This window comes from Molossus molossus, unplaced genomic scaffold (assembly GCF_014108415.1).
Source record: "Molossus molossus isolate mMolMol1 unplaced genomic scaffold, mMolMol1.p scaffold_m16_p_10, whole genome shotgun sequence".
Taxonomy (NCBI): domain Eukaryota; kingdom Metazoa; phylum Chordata; class Mammalia; order Chiroptera; family Molossidae; genus Molossus; species Molossus molossus.
In genome coordinates this window covers 57,473,829-57,494,316 of record NW_023425345.1, presented here as the reverse complement: position 1 = coordinate 57,494,316, position 20,488 = coordinate 57,473,829, and the positions used below count along the sequence as shown (strand labels likewise).

General features: G+C 39.9%; 1 protein-coding gene across 3 annotated transcripts in view; it reads right to left on the bottom strand.

Moving 5' to 3' along the window:
• OSBPL8 (oxysterol binding protein like 8) overlaps window positions 1–12,184 on the bottom strand; it is a 152,024-nt gene extending 139,840 nt beyond the window's left edge. For 2 of the 3 annotated variants that reach the window (XM_036252585.1, XM_036252589.1), the window contains exon 1: window positions 12,069–12,184. Coding sequence is in view for 1 of the 3 variants with exons in the window: in XM_036252582.1 (XP_036108475.1) it covers window positions 10,941–10,943 (3 nt within the window). In the remaining 2 variants the exon portion in view is untranslated. Of the gene's footprint in view, window positions 1–10,940; window positions 11,046–12,068 lie in introns of all 3 variants that reach the window. The other variant, XM_036252582.1, reaches the window with a different exon arrangement.
• Window positions 12,185–20,488: the final 8,304 nt, after the last annotated feature.

Here is a 20,488-nt window from a genome sequence, read left to right as displayed (position 1 = left end):
AAAAGACACGCTCTACAGATTCTGATCTCCTTTAGAATGGAAAGAATACTGCCATCTATAATTCATTCACCAACTCTTTTTCTCTAAAGTGCAAGCTAAATTAGCATAGCACTGGCCTAAGTGGCAAACACAGAACTAACAGGTGTAACTATCTTAAGATGTAATTTTAACTAATATAGCAGAATTTATATACAAATAAAGGTTATCTTCATCCAGAGCAGTCATTTTTAAAGACCATTTCAAGTTGCCTCCACACAAAGCGATCTTGGAACTCCTCTTTTCTAATCGCTTTGTTAGCTACCTTATAGGTTTCACCCCTTTAGTTTACAGCTCCTTTTTAACTAATTGGCATTTCTTATTTTAATCCTTAATCTTATGTATGAGACTCAGTTCAGAATGATTTCCCACTTTTTCCAAATATCAAATCCATTTTCAAAAGATGTCATTTGCCACCATAAAATGTAGGTTAAAAGAATGAGGCACTAAAGAAATGACAAAGGAATCGTTCCAGAAGTATTTTTGAACAGCAGTGATATTACTGAAATAAACTCAAGGTATAGACATGATTCTAGTATGTTTACTTAAAAACTGGTCACATTTCTATCTACTTTGGGCACAACTCATAGGCCTGATTCCTGACTTCTGATTTTCCTAATAGATCGTCATGCAAAAGCACATTTACTACAAACTACAAACTAAGAAATGGAACAGTTTTAATAATCAAATCTGGTGGTCTACTCTAGCAACATGGCTTGGGAGACAGTATAGTATACTAAAAAGAACATGGCTATAAAATAACATAGGTCAAGGTTCAATTTCTTGCTTGGCTCTTAGTAGCTACATGACTGAGCATGTTCCTTGAACACAGTCTGTACAACATGAATAAGTTGATCCATGAAATGGGAATACAACTATCTATTTCAGAGCTACTTAGTGATTGTATTACATATTATATTATCTTATTGGAATTCTAGCTCCTAACATCTTTAAGGAATCCTCAAAGAACCTACTGGCAATCTGTTCCAAACTCTCCATTTTACTAAGACCCACAGAGACCAAGTGGTTGCCAAGGTCACACAGTTACTTAATAGGAAAGCCAATACTTCTGGCAGGTTCCTTATTTTCCCAGTGCATCTGTTTACTAAATCAGTTGGTGCTTGTAATTCTAGGTTATACAAGCCTGTGACAGGTCTCAAAAAGGGTTTCTGAGACAGTAATATATCAAGGCCACGCAAATATGATACTGGCAATCATATAGTAATAATCTAGTCTTGTATATTAAATGTCTCCCTTGGATTTGAAGTCTGTTTTTAAAGTTAGATATTTTAATTTACAGCTAAAAATACCTGATCCAGCATAAATTTTCAGTTTTCTTGAAAGATCCTTTTCTAATGAAAGTATGAACCTTGTTTTAAATCAAGATACTAGGGGAAAAAATGAATGTGTTTCTCATTTATTAAATATAGTAACTGGTTATAATAAACCCAAAGAGTTACTCAGTTTCCTACAAGTAAAATTCATACCCATAATAAGCTGAGGGTTCTTACTACAGAACAAAGCTTGAAATGAAAGATCTCAAGTTAATTTAAGACAATCTTAAGGTATTTTATTATTGATTTTCTCACTCAATCCCAAAAGCAAGTTCTTTGTATATTTTAATACAGATTATGAATGGCTTTCTATTTTGAACATGAAAGAAAAATCAGTATCTGAGTGCCTTACTCTGGCCTACATATTTCTGGGTTTTGAATTCTAGGTATAAATTACCATAACGAAAGTACTCATCATCTTTAATTTATCTTATAAGTAACGAAGACATAATTACACTTGTGTGCCAACTCAAAAACGATCTATTAAAAACCAACACAATTTTTAAAAATTGAATTAAGAATGACTATCAAAAATAAGAAACTATGGAGATAACTCTTATATTGAAAGCCTGTTCCTAAAAGAAAGCTGATCAATATAACAATAAAAAACCTTAGAGAATGCCACAAAAAGCATATACTTTTAAAATTTAATTAAAGTCATAATATGTCTTATAGCCAGCCACAAAATGTATCACTGATTAATTTCAACTTTTGGATTTGAAGAGGCTAATTACGATGGTCAATTAAGAAGATGCCCCAAATAAACAAGACCTTGCTAGTTAAAATGCTAAATATGTAATCAATTTCTTTAATGACCCTCTATTTTTACTGAGGACTATTCCATCAATGACAGGATATTGTTTTTTCAAAATTCCTACATCCTAATCATAAGTTATTGGGAAAATAAAGACATAAAACCATAATTTCCCAAATAATCAATCCTTTGAAAATAGCCAAAGTATTATCTAGGAATGCTGGAACAGGGTAATAAACCCATCTCATCCAGCATTTAAAGACCCACAGTCTGGAAGCTAGCTCCCCTCCCTCTTACCTTAAAACAATGCTTGCCAATAGACAGGCCCTACCCTGTACTGTACCGTCCTGGCCCCTATGTGTAGTGGTCAGAATTCCTACTCAAGTGAAAAACCTAATAGGGAAAACAATCCAAGGAGCAGGGTGAAAGGGGGCAGACCCAGACCAGAAACCTAGTCCTTTTTTTTTTTTTAATATGAATAGAAAACCAAGAATCACCAGGCATATAAGGAAAACTCAGCATGAAAAAGAATGACTACAAAAACAAACACAGTAATTGACCAGAGAAGAAGAGACAATTGAGGAAACACACAAGATATCTTTTTTAAATGTACTTTATGCCCTGGTCAGTGTGGCTTAGTTAGCTGGACAATGCCCTGTGTACCAAAAGGTTGCCAGTTCAACTCCTGGTCAGGGCACATGCCTGGCTTGCAGGTTCAGTTCCTGGGAGGCGGCTGATCAATGTTTCTCTCTCACATCGATGCTTCTCTCTCTCCCTCCTCCTTTCCTCTCTCTCTAAAGATCAATAAACTATTTTTTTTTAATGTACTTCACACATTCTGAGACTAAACACAAGTACTACAACATAAAACAAGAATGGTTGGAAAAGAAGAAAAAGAACCAAAAAATTCATAGGTTACCCTCCAAAAAAAAAAAATCAGCCAAAAAACTAGGTGAAAAAATCCCCCGAACACAGAGCAAAGAGAATCAAAATATGATAGTAAATAAGAAACAAGAATGAAAGACGTGAGATTGACTGATACAACAGCAGAAAAAGCCACAGCCTCCTATACCCTTCAAGAGAGAAAACATCAGCCTACTGAATAGCAAACAAGAATGTGAAGGGAGGAAAATATCGAAGATATAACAGAGACTTTTCTAGAGATAAAGAAGAATCTGATTCAGCCAATAAGGGCAACTGAGTGTCTAGAACGAGTAACTAAAACAAAACAACCTATACACCGCATTATGACTTTGTAGCAGAAATATAAAACAGAGAAGACTCTAAAAGCCTTCAGACAAAATAAAGAACAAAATATCTTAAAAGGACAGTGAATTAGATGACATATGGCTTCTATTAAGCATCCCTGGATGCTAGAAAACAAGTAAGCAATGCTTTCAGAATTCTAAAAAAAAATTATTTGCAACCTATCATATTGTACCCAGCCAAACCATCAGTCTAATGTGAGAATAGAATGAAGATATTTTTGTACATAAAATATATCAAAAAGTTTGCATCTCAAACACACTTTTTTGGTAAGCTACTTGATGTACTTCAGAAAAAAAGATCAAGTACACTTAAAAAAAAAAAAGATCAAGTATACTTAAAAAAAAAAAAATAGAAAGAATCCAATATAAGAGTACAGTGAAAGGAAGTTTCAGAAAGAGACCTAAAAGGCAACTAGTCCAAACTGAGGCAGAAATACAAGCAACTCCAGATAAATAGGGAATACAGTGCAACAGGTACTATGCTGAAAAGTATAGGGTGGGGGAGGGAGGTGGATGGCAGGTTTGAGAGACTATGATAAAGGCATACAGTACAAGAAGGGGGGGGCAGTTAGAGACACCAAGAAAAAGTCATGCTCAAATTTTTGCAATTCAATGGCTAGATTTTGAGTAATTAATAATATAAACAAAATAAAATCCACTGGACTTTGATGTTATCAACATTTTTCCTTGGGGGGCTAAATATTAACATCTCATGAGGAGAGAACCAGGATGCTGCTATACATTCTACAACAATTATCTAACCCAAAATGTCAATGGTGCCACACTCTTCAGACTTTTTTTTTTTTAATCCTCATCTGAGGACATTTTTCAATTTTTTGTACAGACAGAGTGGGAGGGAGAGAGAGGAAGAGAGAGAGAGAGGGAAACTTCGATGTGAAAGGGACACATGGAGTGGCTGCCACCCGCATGACCAACCAGGGCCGGGGACAAACTGCAACCGAGGTACATGCCCTTAGCGGGAACCAAACCCGGGCCTCTCTGGACCGCAGGTGGACGCTCTAACCGCTGAGCCAAACCGGCCAGGGCCTCTTCAGACTTTTATAGAAAAATTTTTATAGTTTCTCTCTGTTCCTCATTCTTATGAGGGCCTAGAGAAAAGCTTTTGTGGGCACAGGTAATGTTATGATTGGTCTCAGTGCAGACCTATGGACTGCCCTCTGGTCTTCATGGGCCTCTGAGGTTTGGTCACTGGCCCTCATAGAGTCATAATGGCATATGCTGATGTGATTGTTGGAACAGTATCCAGTGGATCTCCTAACTTAGTCCCACATCAGCTCCTTTTGGTATGAATACTCCTAGGGTCTCAAAGACCTCTTTTATGCAGGTAACACTAGCTACCTAAGAAATAAACCCCAAATTTTCAGTTGTTTCTTCTCATTAAAATCACAGTCTAGTGTGGGTTCTCCCACATGCTAATTTAGGGACTCTAGATCCTTCCAGCTTTATGGCTCTTCCACCTCATAAGCACCCCAGCCTCTGCTTCTGGACTTTGGATGGGAAAAGAGCAAGCAGAGGAAGAATACCCGCTTTTCCGCCACCTCAACCCAGAAGTTACAACTTATTTCCATTCACATTTAAATGGCAAAAACCAGTCACAGGGCCCCACCTCAATGGAGGGAGGGAGAATGGTGGTAAAGGAGAAAATGAGAAAGGCATTCCTGGCTGAGCAACCACTTCCCAGTGCGAACTATACTACAAGAGGAAGCATGCACTATGGTGGACAATGAGCTGAATCTGCCACAGTAGCCTTCCCACAACCTCATTTGCATGGTCCCTCCCCTCACAGTAGTAGCCTGGGGACATGCTTGCTGGCTCTGCTAGTTTCTATTTCCTTCACTATGATTATGTGAGAACTTCCAGATGTCTTTCATACCACATAAGAACCATGTAAAGTTCACAGGATGCACCTCTGGGCCTCACTCTGACTAAATACACCATTTTCTTCCCCTGTGGCTACCTCATGTCAACATAGGGCCAGGTAGAGGGCAAAAAGCTAGTAAGTGGCTATGTAGGTTCTGAATTTAAGCAGCTGGGTTCCAGAGCCTTAGTACTTCTGCCTCTCCATACTTCTAAAATAACAAGTAGTAAGAGACCCTCTCCATCATCATCAATGAATATTTATCAAGTATCCACATCTTGCAGAACAGCCTAGGAACTATGACAGACTCCCCACTATGACACATATAGCACTGTTTTTCTTTACTCTGGGTTGCTAATCTTAAATGTTATAGTCAAAACAATAGGCAAAATTATACAGTAAACAAAGCTAGTCTTCAGAAGTCGCTCATCTTCCTCTCTACTTGAACAACGTTCCTGTGCCCTCATGTGCATGGCATCCTACCTCATTACGCTAACCCAGTAATAATGTTACTTAGCCTGGACTGCTCTCTCCGCAGATCTACCATTTCCCTAACCCCATCAAAACATACCTACACAGATATCTTAATTTCTACAGGAATCTGAGCCTTCTTTGTTAGAAATTATATAATCTCATAAACTATTCTGCTAATATGTGACATTTGGCAGACAATAAAACAAGTTATTTTGATGGTAGACAATTCAGCAGGAGATGGTTTAAATACACTTAAATAATTTAGACTGGTCATGGGGGGAAAAAGAATAGATTTCAATTATATGTATTTGTGTCCCTCAAATACATTGCATTAAAACATCCATACCAATTCTGTGTATGTATTATTTTAAAAACTTTTAAAGTATGAATTTTAGAAATTGGAACAAGTCACTTTAAAATATTGAATCTACCATGTTCTTATATTTCCAGTAGCACCTGGAATTTCCTAGTGAAAAAAATGGCAACTGAATGAGTAATAAAGAAATATTTGACTTACTGTATTTTTTTAATTAAAAATAAATAGGATGGCAGTTAAATATACATAAAATGGGGGGGGGGGGTCAAGGTTATACCCCATCTTATTACAAAGTGTATTTTCATCAGCTCATAGTCAAAACAGACTCACAAATATCACAAGGTCAAGACCTGTTACACGGGGCCACTGCAAATAAACTATACAAGGCAGTATAATTTGGTGGTTAGAGAGGTTCTTAAGTCAAAGGTCTCATTAAGCTTCAAATTCAAATCCTTTTGATAGGCTCCATCACTTACTACTTAGTGACTCAGTTTAATTCAAATGCTGGCTCTACTAGCTACTACTTAAGCTCTCAGTGTCTGAGGTTTAAAACGGACAAGAAAATAGCCGGATTTTGGAGGGCTTGTAGTGAGAAATAAATATAACAACACATGCCAAGTGTTTTTGCTTTTTTTTTTTAATCCTCACCCGAGGATATTTTTTTATTCATCATCAGATAGAGTGGGAGAGTGGAAGGGAGACAGAGAGAAAGGGAGAGAAAGAAACATCGATGTGAGAGAGACACATCAACCGGCTGCCTCCCACACAACCCAACCAGGGCCAGGGACAAACCGCAACTGAAGTATGTGCCCTTGACCAGAATTGAACCCAAGACTCATTGGTCTGTGGGCCAACGCTCTAACCACTGAGCCAAGGCAGCCAGGGCATGCCAAGTGTTTTTAAGATAGCACACAGATTACTAGTCAAAATATATTAGCCATTATTATGATGATGATCAACCACTTCTACTAAGACACCTTTGGGAGCTATAACAATCTCCCCTTCAATCTACCAAGTTTTAACAACTCTAAATCAAAACGTTCTAGTCTTCAAGCTCTAAAACCATTTCCTCTTTTTTTTCAGTTCTTTGTGAATATGGAAGTTGGTGGGTAACCCGCTTCTTGAAGACTCAAGCCTCTTTTTAGTCTTCTTATAATAAAATTCCCCTCCAAATATCATACAAAGGGCAGACTACTCCATGGATTATAAACACTACAAAAACTCCACGAAGTATTATGGAATTTTCAGATTCATAAGAGAACAAACAGCTACCGGAACAAAGAGCTTAGATGAGAAATGATGCAGGAAAATGATGCAGAAAAATATACTGAGTTCTAAAATAAAGCACAGCAGGTGAGATCCTTCATGGTTTACAATCACTCAGATCACTAGAAAAATACCGAGAATATTTTTGGTTAACTTTTCTTCTTAATAGCAGGAAAATCCCATTTCTTCGTAACAATGAATAGATGGCATGATAGGTAAGAGCAATTTCTTTAAAAACAAATTCTGTTTAGAAGAAAAACCTAAAGGCTCAGATTTTTAGCCATACATATCCCTTACTTGAAGCTTTAAAATTTTTGAGGCATCTCAAATTGTCTGTGTTAACAATAGTAAGTAACACAATTGTCTGGCCTGTGTGGCTCAGTGGACTGAGTGTCATCCCATGGACTGAGAGGTGCTGGTTCGATTCCTGGTCAGCGCACATGTCTGGGTTGTGGGCTCAATCCCCAATGGGCGGGTGTGTGGGAGGCAGCTGATCAATGTTTCTATGTCTCCCTTCTCTCTCTTTAAAATTCAGTAAAAGTATTTTTTAAAATAAAGTAACACAATGAAGCCTCATTTCTATCAGAAAACAGATGCTTGATTGAAAGAAAATTAAGCATCTAAAATTTTAATACTGATAAAGGTAATACATGGGTCAACTCAAAGTGTTATCAATGGGGAGCTCTCTGTGTCCCTACCTGTTGCCAGTGGAAGCGGGCTTCTTGCAATGTCATAAGAAAATAAATTTTCTGAGATTCACAGGAAAATGAGTAATATTTATTTGTATTTTAAAGTTTTATTTCTGTGGAACTAATTCCCTGAGTTTCCAAGGTCCCATCTCCCTCCATCCCAACAAGGAAAAAGTCCAGCTGTGTCTTCAGCAGAGCTAGGATTAAAATGGTTGCCCAGAGTTCCCACTCCATATTTGTAGCTGGGTCCAGAATCAGGCTAGCTTAACTCATGTTCCAAGCTGTAGGCCACTGCATGTGGGGTCCACATTACCATGGGCAACATGGCTATGGTGGGAACACAGGCAAGTGCAAGGAAGCCGGAGCAAAGCCAGAAGAACAAGAGAGAAAGAATTCTTTGTCTGGGGAGTATGTATTCCCAAATTTTCGTGGGCTTGCAGCAGCTTCACCCCCTAGCCAGTTACCTTTGTTCCAGGTTAGAATGACAGGCAAGCACCTTCCCTAAGTCACCCCAACTTTACTGTGCATGCACCCATCTTCCCCTTTGTTTGATCCCTTTCCCCAGTGATCTGCAGGGAATGGACTGGTGGTTTCCTGGGGAGTGTAAAGTTGCAGCTTCCTGGTAAAGCTGCCCAGATGACCATGCATAACATCTGGCTTCCCCTTTGCTCCTTTCCTATTATTAATGTTATCTAGCTAGTTACGATGGTAACTGGTCAAGTAGATATTGAATTTCTTGATAAAGATCTAAAGGCAAAAAATGTTTTAAATAATTTAATGTTTGTTGATTTCTCCTGTGTATTAGATGTTGAAGCAGGCATTTTCATATACATTATGTAATTTAATTCTCCCAAGAACCATATGGGATAAGGATTATTATCCTCCTTTGACAAATGAGAAAACCACAGCCCAGTGGTTTGCCCAAGGACACTTGCTTTTGTAAGATGTAATCAGGAATCCAATTCAAATTTTCTGATCCCCAGTTCAGTTCTCTTGCTTTCACTATCCATTGTCACTTTCAAAACTCAAGTACTCTAAACCTTAGCTCTTATAAGGAATGTCAATCTTCTTATCGGAGAGAAGAAAAATTCTTCGTGTTACCAAAAATTACTCACTGTGCTTAATGTGATGTGATTACTGAGTCTGACTTAAATGCTTCAGTTCATGTTATCGACCCCCTCAGAAAACTTGCTTATCTTCAGATATTCCACTTTCAGCAAGACCTAATTCAAGAATCACCTCCTCCAAAAAAGTTTCCTGATTAAATGACCTGCTCCACTCCCCCTAAACCAACATCCTTCTGTTATCACCTCACTGTTTGTACATTCTCCTCTGGAACTACATTTTTTCATTCAATAGTTATTAAGCATTTTCAGGATCAATGGTAAGGGGGTGAGGACCAAGGTGGAAGGAAGGAGAAATCTAAAATCTCTCAGGACTTTCCCACATACTGACATGAAATCTTTGCACATTAGTCCAGACATCTCTTTCTGTGTTTTATCTATAAGGAAACTACAGGGGTTAGCAAAAGTAGGTTTACAGTTGTAATACAAATAAGTAAAACAAGAATAATAAGTGAATAAACTGTTTTGTGTACTCACAACTGTAAACCTACTTTTGCCAACCCTTTTATTTCAGCCGCAATTGCACAATCAAGCACTTTCATCAATCTCCTTGCACATAACCATCTTCATTAATGAAGTATTCAGAGGCTTTTTACGCAACTTGTATTTATGTATTATTTATAGGTCATATTCCTAAGAATAAGGGCCTATGTCTTCTACTTTTGAATCCCCTGATGCTCAGAGATCACTGCTACCAATATGTTTAGCTTTAGATATAATATAAATATTCAAATATAATTCTTCAGGTGTTGCTATATTAGGATAAGAATTTTTCAAAATAATATAAGAAAGCTACATTTAAGAATCAATTCTTTATTTTGTCCTTCATGCTTCAATACGGGTAACCTGTTCTTGAAGGATTATTTATAAACAAACTGAATTTAAATGTACTAAGAGCACTCCCTGGTTAAAGAAATTCTACAATCTGTCCTTTTAAAAAAGATCTTTTTGTAATGCAGATTTTATAAATTCATAATTTTATCACTTTTTTCTTAAATCAAAACAAATTAAAAATAACTGCATTATACAGAATTATATATTTCTTTTTTTATGGCTTAGGTGTGTATTATTAGTTTTCTTTAGAACTGTATATTTCTCCCCAAAGTATACTTTAAGGTTTTTCAATTCAAAATGAGCAAAAAAACTAGACAGTGACAAATTTTTAAGTGTCATAAATGTATTCTAGCTCAGTTGGTCCGAGTATCATCCTGATATGCCAAGGTTGCACGTTCCATCCCTGGTCAGGGCACATACAAGGAGCAACCACTGAACGCATAAATAAGTGGAACAATAAACTGATGTTTCTCTCTCAAAATCAGTAAGTCCTTTTTAATGAAACATTTGATTGCCTCCAAAAATGTTTTAACATTCTCATGAAAAAATACAGCATCTTTTCACAGATTACAGATACAATAAATATTATGATTCAATGAAAGAGAAATGAACCATGACCATTTTTTTAATTAAACAGGCATTTCTAAGCACCTATGTCTATGTATTGTGGCTCTAGCGGTTCACTTGGAATTTGACGCCAAGGACTTAATCTCCATAATTAAAGACCTAAAAGGTAGTTCTTATGTTTCATGTATTCCCTTTCCCAGTACTATGAACAAGCATATTGTAGTCATTCTATACATAGCTGCTATCAAAAAAAGAGGTAACAAATATTTGAAATTTGGTGCACTTTCAATAGATGACAAACTGCACGCCCTTACTTTTCCTTCCCCAACCTGTTTTACAAAACTAGCATGATCTTAGTAATTTCAGTCAAAACAGGTTCTAGCAAGCACAGAAACTGACCATAGTCTCTCAGTATGATCAGTTTAGATGATGCCTGAAGGGATGCAGAAATCCTAAGGAGCAAATCACCCATGTTCCTCCACCATCCTTGCTCTCCTTGTGATCCTAGAAAGTCAAAGAACGGTTTTAAATGAATATTTTAATAAGACCTAAAAATAAAAAAGCCTTAATTTGAAGCTAAGTTTCAGGGAAAGTTAACACATCCTAATAACCCTACTATACACAGGAAATTCTAATATTGCTCAGATTATCATTTAAGTCTTCCAGTATCAGAAAGGCGAAAACATCATAACATTGTATGTTTAAAGCAAATATGCTTTTATCCCCAAGATAAGTTTTATAATCTGTTGAAGTGGGAGCCTGTCACCTATGATTTCAGACGGCATCCTGATCATAGGAAATTAGGCATGTTCCCCGGCGCAGATGTCTCGCACAAAGTGTTAAATGACTTTTGTGAATGGAAAATCTGCATCTACGGTGGCTCGTCTCCGCCCGTCTTGAGTGGGTGTCTCCATGAATCAAAAAGCACACTCCTTGGAACCCGACTCCATTCTGGAGAACGGGCTCTGAAACCAACTCGACGCTGACAAGCAGCGAGGCTTCGCCCTCCTCCTCCAGCACGAGAAGGCCACAGGAACTGAGCTTTAGGGGAACGGCCCGTGTCACTCGGCGCTGCCGGGGCGGGAGCGGTCTGCGGCGCGGCTCAGCCTCCACCCGGGCTGTCACAGGAAAGCCGGAGCCGCGCCTGAACCGCACCGAGCGAAGCCCAGCTCTCCCGGGCGGGGGCGGGGGCCGGGGCCGGGGCCGGGGCCGAGACCCCGCCGTCCGCCTGAACTTCGGGGGGAGGCGGACCTTCAGGGCGGCCCAAATCCCCGAACCTCTGCCCGGCCCCTGCCGCGGCTTTGTGAGGATGCGGGCGCACCCACGGTGGGCCCCAAAGCACCCCACCCGCGCCAGCCTCTGTAACCCCCACTCCGCAGCGGGACAAAGGAGCCACAGAGGAACTCCCCGGCGCGGGGTCCCGGAGACCCGGCCGGCCCGAGTTCAGAACGTGAGGCGACGGAGGTGCAGCCGCCGTAGGGGTGCGAACCCACCGGTCCCCAACTCAGGGACCCACGCGACACTCACCGGTGCAGACCCCCGGATCGGCGGGGCGCGGGGGGCCGGCTCTTCTAGGGCTCTGCACGCGTCCGGTCCGACCTCAACTTCTCGCGGCCGCTGTCGCCGGCGGCGGGTGGGAAGACAGCCCAGACCGAGGGCTCGGTCTCAGCGCTGCGGAGGCGCAGCCCGCTCGACCCTCCGCGGGGCGGGAACTCCGGCCCCGCGGTCCACCGGCCTGTGCGCGCCCCCACCTTCCCTCGGTCCGCGGGGTCCCGCTGGCGGCCGCCGCCGAGGTGAAAACTAACGCTGCAGCCGCTGGGGCTGCCACTACCTACACCGCCCGGCCCGGAGCGCGTCGCGGCCTAATGTTGTCATCCGCCGTGTCGCCGCCTCTCTGGGCACCCAGCGCCGACGAGAGCCTTCACATTCGAGCGCCCTCCCATCCCGGTCCCGCCCCGCAGCGCGCGGGCTGCGGCCACACCCCTTCTCGTCACGTGACGGCGCGGAGGCGGCTGCCGGGAGGCCTCCCCTGGGGGGCAGGCGGCAACCACGCCGGAGCGGCTGGCAGCACCTTGTTTTGCCGGAGTGTTATCGCCGCGGACTCGCCTCCGCACTCCGAGGGCGGCCCCGGGCTGTGAGCCCACCGCCGACGCCCACGCCTGTGACTTGCAGAGGCGGGGCCTCCGGGACCGGTCGTACCGGGTCCGGCCGCGTCTCAGGAGCTTGCACAGGGGAGCCCCCGGCTCCGGGCTCCGGGCTCCGGGCTTGGGACCCGCGCGCGCTCAGGCCCGAGCGCGAGACCCGCCTCCCCGCCTCCCGCCTCCCGCCTCCCGCCTCGGCTCAAGTTCTGGTCGAACAAAGAGGAAAAGGTCTCTGGTGTCTGGCTTGAAAAGCAGCCAACTACTTGTTCCTATTTGTAGGAGCACGTTAATTGGGCATTTAATGTACTGTTTTCTTCATTAGAGGTTTTCGTTTTTAAGGAAGGGATGGTGCACTTCAGTCGCGCTGGGTGAAAATAGTCCTAGCAAACTTATTTTTGTTCTTAGTCACGTTCAGGATCCTTAGTGCCAGTGTCACAGTCAAGTTCTACAATGTGTTAGGTTGGTGGCGGGTTGATATTTGGCAATTCGTTCCTTTTTTTAAATAAAAATTCTTTAAGCACCTTAATGTTTGGACATAGCTTTTGTCTCCTTTTCAGCCATTTTCAGAGGAACTCTTCCCCTCAACTCTGTTGATGGGAGGAAAAGTGTAAAATGCTAGTCACAGAAAGAAAGTAACAATACAGCCTGGCCACGCGGCTCAATGGTTGACCCTGGGCCCAGGCACCTAGAGGTCCAGGGGTGGATTCCAGGTAGGGGCACATGCCAGGTTGTGGGCCCAATCCCCAGTTGGGGGGCATGCAGGAGGGGCCAATCCAATCAGTGTTCTCTTTCATCAATGTTTCTCTCTGTCTAAAAATCAATAAAGAAAAAAAAATTTTTTTAATCTTAGAAGAAAGTAACAATACAGAAAAAAGAGGTAGAAAAGCAGAGTTCACAATCAAACTCTAACAAGAAACCATGAGAAAGTATTCTGTAATAACTGTACTCTGTAACATTTTTCCTTCCAGCCCATAACTAAGATTCTTTTTTTTTTTTTATCCTCACCAGAGGACATTTTTGCATTTATCTTCAGATTGAGCTGGAGAAAGAGAGGGAGGACAAAAGGGAGCAAGAAACATCGATGTGAGAGAGACATATCAGTGGTTGTCACCCACACCACCCCAACTGGGGCTGGGGACAAACTGCAATGGAGGTTCATGCCCTTAGCGGAAACTGAACCCAGGACTCTCTGGTCTGCTGCCGATGCTTTAACTGCTGAGCCAAACTGGCCAGGGCTAAGGTTCTTTGCTTAAGCAGTTTTCATCTCACTATATTTCCTTAATGAGACATCAAAAATTTTCTGATCTGCTGGATATGTACTTTGAAATGAACAAACAATAGAGTTTGGCATATATAATCTTTATTATTATTTCCTAGCCCTGGCCGGTTTGGCTCAGTGGCTGGAACACTGGCCTGCGGACCGGGGAGAGTCCTGGGTTCAGTTTCTGCTAGGGGCACGTACCAAAAGAAAAAAAAAATTATATATATATATTTCCTAGAAACCCTAAGAAATCATGAAATTTAAGATTCGCCATTCTTTCATATTACCCAAGAAAGAAAAGAAACACTACCCATTAAACTATGCCATGCCACTGATTTTCTTAAAGATATATCTTGAATTCAAAGATGTTAAAATGTGAAAAACAAAGAGTCTTAGAATCTATGAGACACTGTAATAAACTGGAGTTCCAATGAGGAGAAAATTCTACAGGTTCTGTTCTGAAGTCTGAGAGATAGTACTTGTGGTTCAAACAAATGAGGGAAGTTTATTATCTGTGAATAACATTATTTCAGCAAAGTTAGTAACTTTAGAATTTGTCAACAGACTGAAACCTGTCTCCTATTTTCCAGAGCAGTTTTTTTTTTCAAACTGACTCAGAAATCAACTTCATTTTTTAATGAAATAGAATATAAAAAATCAGAGTGCACATCTAGTAAGAGCAAGTATTACTTTTGAAACTTTTGTCTTAGTTGTTAGGGAGAGGGAGAGTGTGTCCTATGTTGTGATTTATACTGTATTTCCTATTGTGAGTTGCAGTCAAATAGATTTCATAAAGAATGTTCCTAGCGGCCTGGCCAGTGTGGCTCAGTGGTTAAGCATGGATTCCGGCTGGTTCAAGGCCAGGTTGTAGGCCAAATCCCCAGTGGGGGGCATGCAGGAGGTGGCCAATTGATGTCTCTCTCATTGATGTTTCTCTCTCACCCTCTCCCTCTCTCTCTAAAATCTTTTTTTTTTTTTTAATGTTCCTAGAGCATAGATAACATGCAAAATATACCATCTGGGCTCTGTTCTCAGGTGCTTTTCCTTTACTTTGGAACTAAGAATAAAGATTAGAAAAATAAGGCAAATTGCCTTGCCTAATCACCTCCTGCTTTAACCCCACTTTCTTATATTGGCTATTGAAAATTAATGATCATTTATTAAAATGGAAAGTAGTATACTGGAAGCAAAGAGGCCTAAGTTATATACTTAGATAATTAGATTTGTGACTAGATAAATTACTCGATGCATTTCAAGTTCTGATCAAAGTAGGGAGCTGGACTACATGCTCTTTAAGGAATGATATTCAACCTTTTTCTCCAAAGGATGATGTTCACATTTGAAACAAATAGTCATGGTATAACTAGGATTATACAAGTTCTTGTCAAACTAGCTGCAACTCCTTTTGACACACTCAAGAAAAAGAAATCAGAATGCAAGTAGGTGAAACTGAAGATATAAAAAAACAATATGAGTATATATCTCATGATCCATATATTAACAATTGCTAGTAATAGTTTCTTATGAATTTCAAACTAAAGATTTTAACATATCTCACAACTGACTACCACCAGATGATGTATCAATACACTACAGTTGAAAAATATATGCTTTTCAGATTATTTCAAATCTAACATTCCATGAGTTCAGGAAATGATTATTCAATCTAGTATTTTTAATGTAAATACAACATAAATAGAAACTATACTGTGTTATTCTATTCCGTAACTGAAAAATATCCAGTAACACCCATTTGCTATGTTAAGAGATATCTTACAAGTTTGCTACTACTAAAATGAAATTAAGAATAACATTTTAAAATAAAACTTTTAATTATAACTATCCAATTTAACTCCAATAAAAATTCATTTATTTTGCCTAGTGTTTGATTAATTATTCATTTCAAGAATGGGAGGGTTTTTCCCAAATCAGTTTGAGCACTAACAGACATGATCATCTTTCCCACAGAATGCATTTCAACCCTGACCTAGAATGAGAGAGATTTGGTTTGAGGTTGTTTTATTTATTTTTTTCTCTTTAGCCAAAGGTTGCTAATGAGGATTTTTCTTGAAAAGTAAGATTGATAATAACCTCAGACAAAGATAAGGTATTCAACACAACTTAGAGGACTGTAGTAAACTATATTATTACTCTTGGTCCTGTGACTTACTCTAGCCAATGGTTTGTGAGCAGATGTGACACACACTAACTGCTTTAAATCTTCATGAAACATTCAAGTTAATCTCTTTGTCTTATGCTGGCTGCCATGAGAAAGGCAAGCCCCAAATAGGGTCTCTGAATAAGAAAATACGTAGAGCCCTGGCCAGTTTGGCTCAGTGGTTGGAGCATCAACCTGCGGACCAGAGAGTCCCGGGTTTGATTCCCACTAGGGGCACATACCAAAAAAAAAAAAAAACCCGAAAATACGTAGAGCAGATCTAAAACTGACCTTTACCCTGGAACAGTTCTGCAGCAGCTGACCTGAAGCTACTAAGATGAAACAAGAGTAAAACATAAATATTTGTTGATCTAAATCACAGAGAGTTTTGAAATTGTTACATAACATAGTCTTTGAAATCACCTAAAGTGAATTTGAGCCAACAGATGAGGGGTTCAAAGGCTAAATGCACTATAGAATAATAATATTTAAATTTCTGTTTAGTAAAATAAAATAATAATCATTTACAAAATCATCAACCAAATACATGGTATATTTATATAAATATGTGGTAAATATTTATATTAAAAAGTTTGTAAAATCTACAGATTTGCTTGCAAAATATCTGCATATTGATTTTAAGTATTTCTATTTAGTGAGTTTTTCCTCAAGAAAAATTTGGATAATAAACAAAATAAAAAGAATAATATAAGCTTCTGTTTCTGTCAATATTATGGACCACGTATCTCAATCAATGAAGCACACTGAAAACAAAAGTCCTGGAAAAGTATTTTTAATCTTATTAAATATATTGATTAACTGGAAATAAGATACTATTAGGTCATTAATGAAATGAAGGTTGAACCTAGAGAGTACAGCAGAACCTAAAGCCAGCCTTTTACCCTAAGGTCATTTGCCAAACCCAATTAACATAAACTTTGGTTTTCATTGCCTTTATAAGAGACAAAACTCATGACCTGCCTACACACAGACACACACACACACACACACACACACACACGGAAAGCTGTAGTTCCAAAGATTATTCATTCATTATAAAGATGTACTAGAAATAAACTTGCCTCTTACTAACACCCACGTTGGCATCTAGTGGATGGGAGAAAGCAAAGTCGTATGTGAGAACTGGAAGAGCCAATTCAGCTCTCATACAAAATGTAACTTGAATTCATACTACCTGGGTAATTCCAAAACACCCTAAGCTGACAACTTTTAACTGATGGTATTCTCAGATACCTGGCAGAAGCAAATATCAATCATCTCTGGAAGAACTCATCTTCATCTTAAGCCCCACAGAATTATTATGAATAAAATTCTGAGGAAAACTAGCAACTCACATTTTAAAATCAATAAAAAAAATATGAATAAAGGAATAAAAGATAAGCTTGACAATATGTACAGAGAAAAATAAACTGTAAAGAATGACTGGAGATATTTGGAAAAAATAGAACTTAAAGAATTAAAAATATAAATTATTAGGATTTAAAACTCAGTGGGCACATTTAATAGTCTATTAGACACAGCAGAATTACAATCTAGTGAACTGGAAAATAGAGATGATGAAATTCTACACAACAGAAAAAGAAATAGAAATGAAAAATATAAAAGATACTTTAAGTGACATGAAAAGCACTGTGAGATTTAAAATAAATCTAATTATGTATCCAGAAGAATAGAAAAGAGAATATAGAACAGAGGCAATATCTTCACTGGGCTCAAAGAAAATGACTGTCAATACCCAGTGGAAAAAACTTTCAAGAATGAGGCCAGCCCTTGTCGGTGTGGCTCAGTTGGTTGAACATCCCATGTACTGCAAGGTTGCCGGTTCAATTCTGGTTCGGGCACATGCTCAGGTTTCGGGCTCCATCTGGTCCAGTTGCATTTGGGAGGCAGCCCATCCATGTTTCTCTCTCACATCGATGTTTCCCTCTCCACCCCCTCCCCCTTCCACTCTTTCTAAAAATTGATGGAAAAAATATCCTCAGATGATGATTAACAAAACAAACAAACAAAAAAACCCACAAAAAAACCTAAAATCAATAAAAACATTTTTTTTAACAAGGCCAAAATAAAGGCATTTTTCAGGCATACAAAAGCAGTTTGCTGCTAATATATTCGCACCAATAGAAAGTCTAAATAAATTTCTTCCTTTAGACAAAAACAAAATGATCCCAAATGGAAAGTCTGAGAGTTAAAACTGAAGGAAGAGCATTCAAAGTGATAAATATTTACATAAAACTAAAAATCATTTATTATGCTTAACAGTAAGAATTAAAGTTATTTTAATAATATTTTTATTTTATTTTTTTATAATTTTTGTTTCTTTATTGATTTTAGAGAGAAAGGGAGAGGGAGAGAGACATAGAAACATTGATGAGAGAGAACATTGATTGACCACCTCCTGCATGCCTCCCACTGGGGATCAGGCTCACAACCTGGTATCAAACGAGCAACCTCTTGGTGCATGGGCCACTGCTCAACCACCAAACCACATCAGCCAGGCTTAATAATTTTTAAGGACTTCCAGTCAAGAGGTGGTGTAGGTAAACACGGTATCGAGTCCTCCACAACCACATCAAAGTTACAACTAAACTACAGAACAATCATCATTCAAAACTGCCTGAAATCAAGCTGAATGGAAGTCCTACAACTATGGAATTAAAGAAGCAGCTGCATGAAGCCTGGTAGGAGGGGCGGAGGCACATGGGCTGGTCCCACACCCACGTGTGGCAGACAAAATCAGGAGGATACGTCGGCTGGGAAGGTCCTCCCTGAGAATTGAGGGGTCCCCATCCTACACCAGGTGCCCCGCTCAGGGTTCCAGTGCCAGGAAGAGAAGTCCCCATAACCTCTGGCTGGAAAAACCAGCGGGAACTGAGGCTCAGGGAGGCTGACGCGTCTGGAGCTTCTTAAAGGGCCTGCGCACAGACTTGTCAGACTCACCCCATCTAAGCTTGAAGGGGAGGCAGCTCGAGGGGCACCAGAGACATACAGGGAAGAACTGAGCTATTTGGCACTGGAGCGAGGCTGGAGAGGGGGCTTTCTCCGGGACAAACGTGCTGTCAGAGGCCTTTGTTCCTTTGGTGAGCCCTTCCCTGGGGTGGCAGACAGCTGGGACTCCAGCAACCTGGCTCACACTGGTAGCCCCGCCCTGGTGACTACCTGAGGCCCCGCCCTGCCCCACACAACTTTCAGGCCCACCCAAGCTGTTGCCACTTGCTTAACCATAGGATTGGCCTGTCTTGGATCCTGCTTCAGGTTTTCCTAAATTCTTTCAAACAAGCAGCATCTGGTCTCAGCTAGCCCCATAACTCTCGTTAAGTAATACACAGAAACAAACCCAGGGAGGCAGCCAAAATGAGGAGACAAAGAAACAGGTCCCAAATAAAAGAATAGAACAAAACCCCAGGAAAAGAACTAAGCGAAATGGAGATAAACAATCTAACAGATGCTGAGTTCAAAATACTGCTTATAAGGATGCTCAATGAACTCAGGGCCTCAAGGGCATATAAAAGGACCAGTCAGAAATGATGGATGCACAGTCAGAATTGAAGGAGGTATTAACTGAAATAAAGAATAATTTACACAAATTCAATAGTAGAGTACGTAAATCCAAGAAGCAAACCATCAATTTGGAATATAAGGAAGCAAAAAATGCCCAATCAGAACAGCAAAAAGAAAAAAGAATCCAAAAAAATGAGGATAGTGTAAGGAGCCTCTGGGACAACTTCAAGTGTGCCAACATTCGCATCTTGGGGGTGCCAGAAGGAGAAGAGAGAGAACAAGAAATTGAAAACCTGTTTGAAACAATAATGGCAGAAAACTTTCCTAACTTGGTCAAGGGAACAGACATACAAGTCCAGGAAGCACAGAGAGTCCCAAACAAGATGAACCCCAAGAGGCCCACACCAAGACACATCATCATCAAAATGCAAAAGGTTCAAGACAAAGAGACTCTTAAAAGCAGCAAGAGAAAAGCAGTTAGTTACCTACAAGGGAGTTCCCATAAGACTGTCAGCTGATTTCTCAAAAGAAACTTTGCAGGCCAGAAGGGAGTGGCAAGAAATATTCAGAGTGATGAAAAGCAAGAACCTACAACCAAGATTACTCTATCCTACAAAGCTGTCATTTAGAATCGATGGCCATATAAAGACTTTCCCAGACAAGAAAAAGTTAAAGGAGTTCATCACCACCAAACCATTATTATATGAAATGATGAAAGGTCTTTTTGAAGAAAAAGATAAAATATATGAACAAACAAAATGACAATGAATATATATCTATCGACAATGGCATCTACAAACAAAATGAACAGGCAGAGCAGAAACATTCTCATAGATACAGCGAACATTTTGTTGGTTGCCAGATG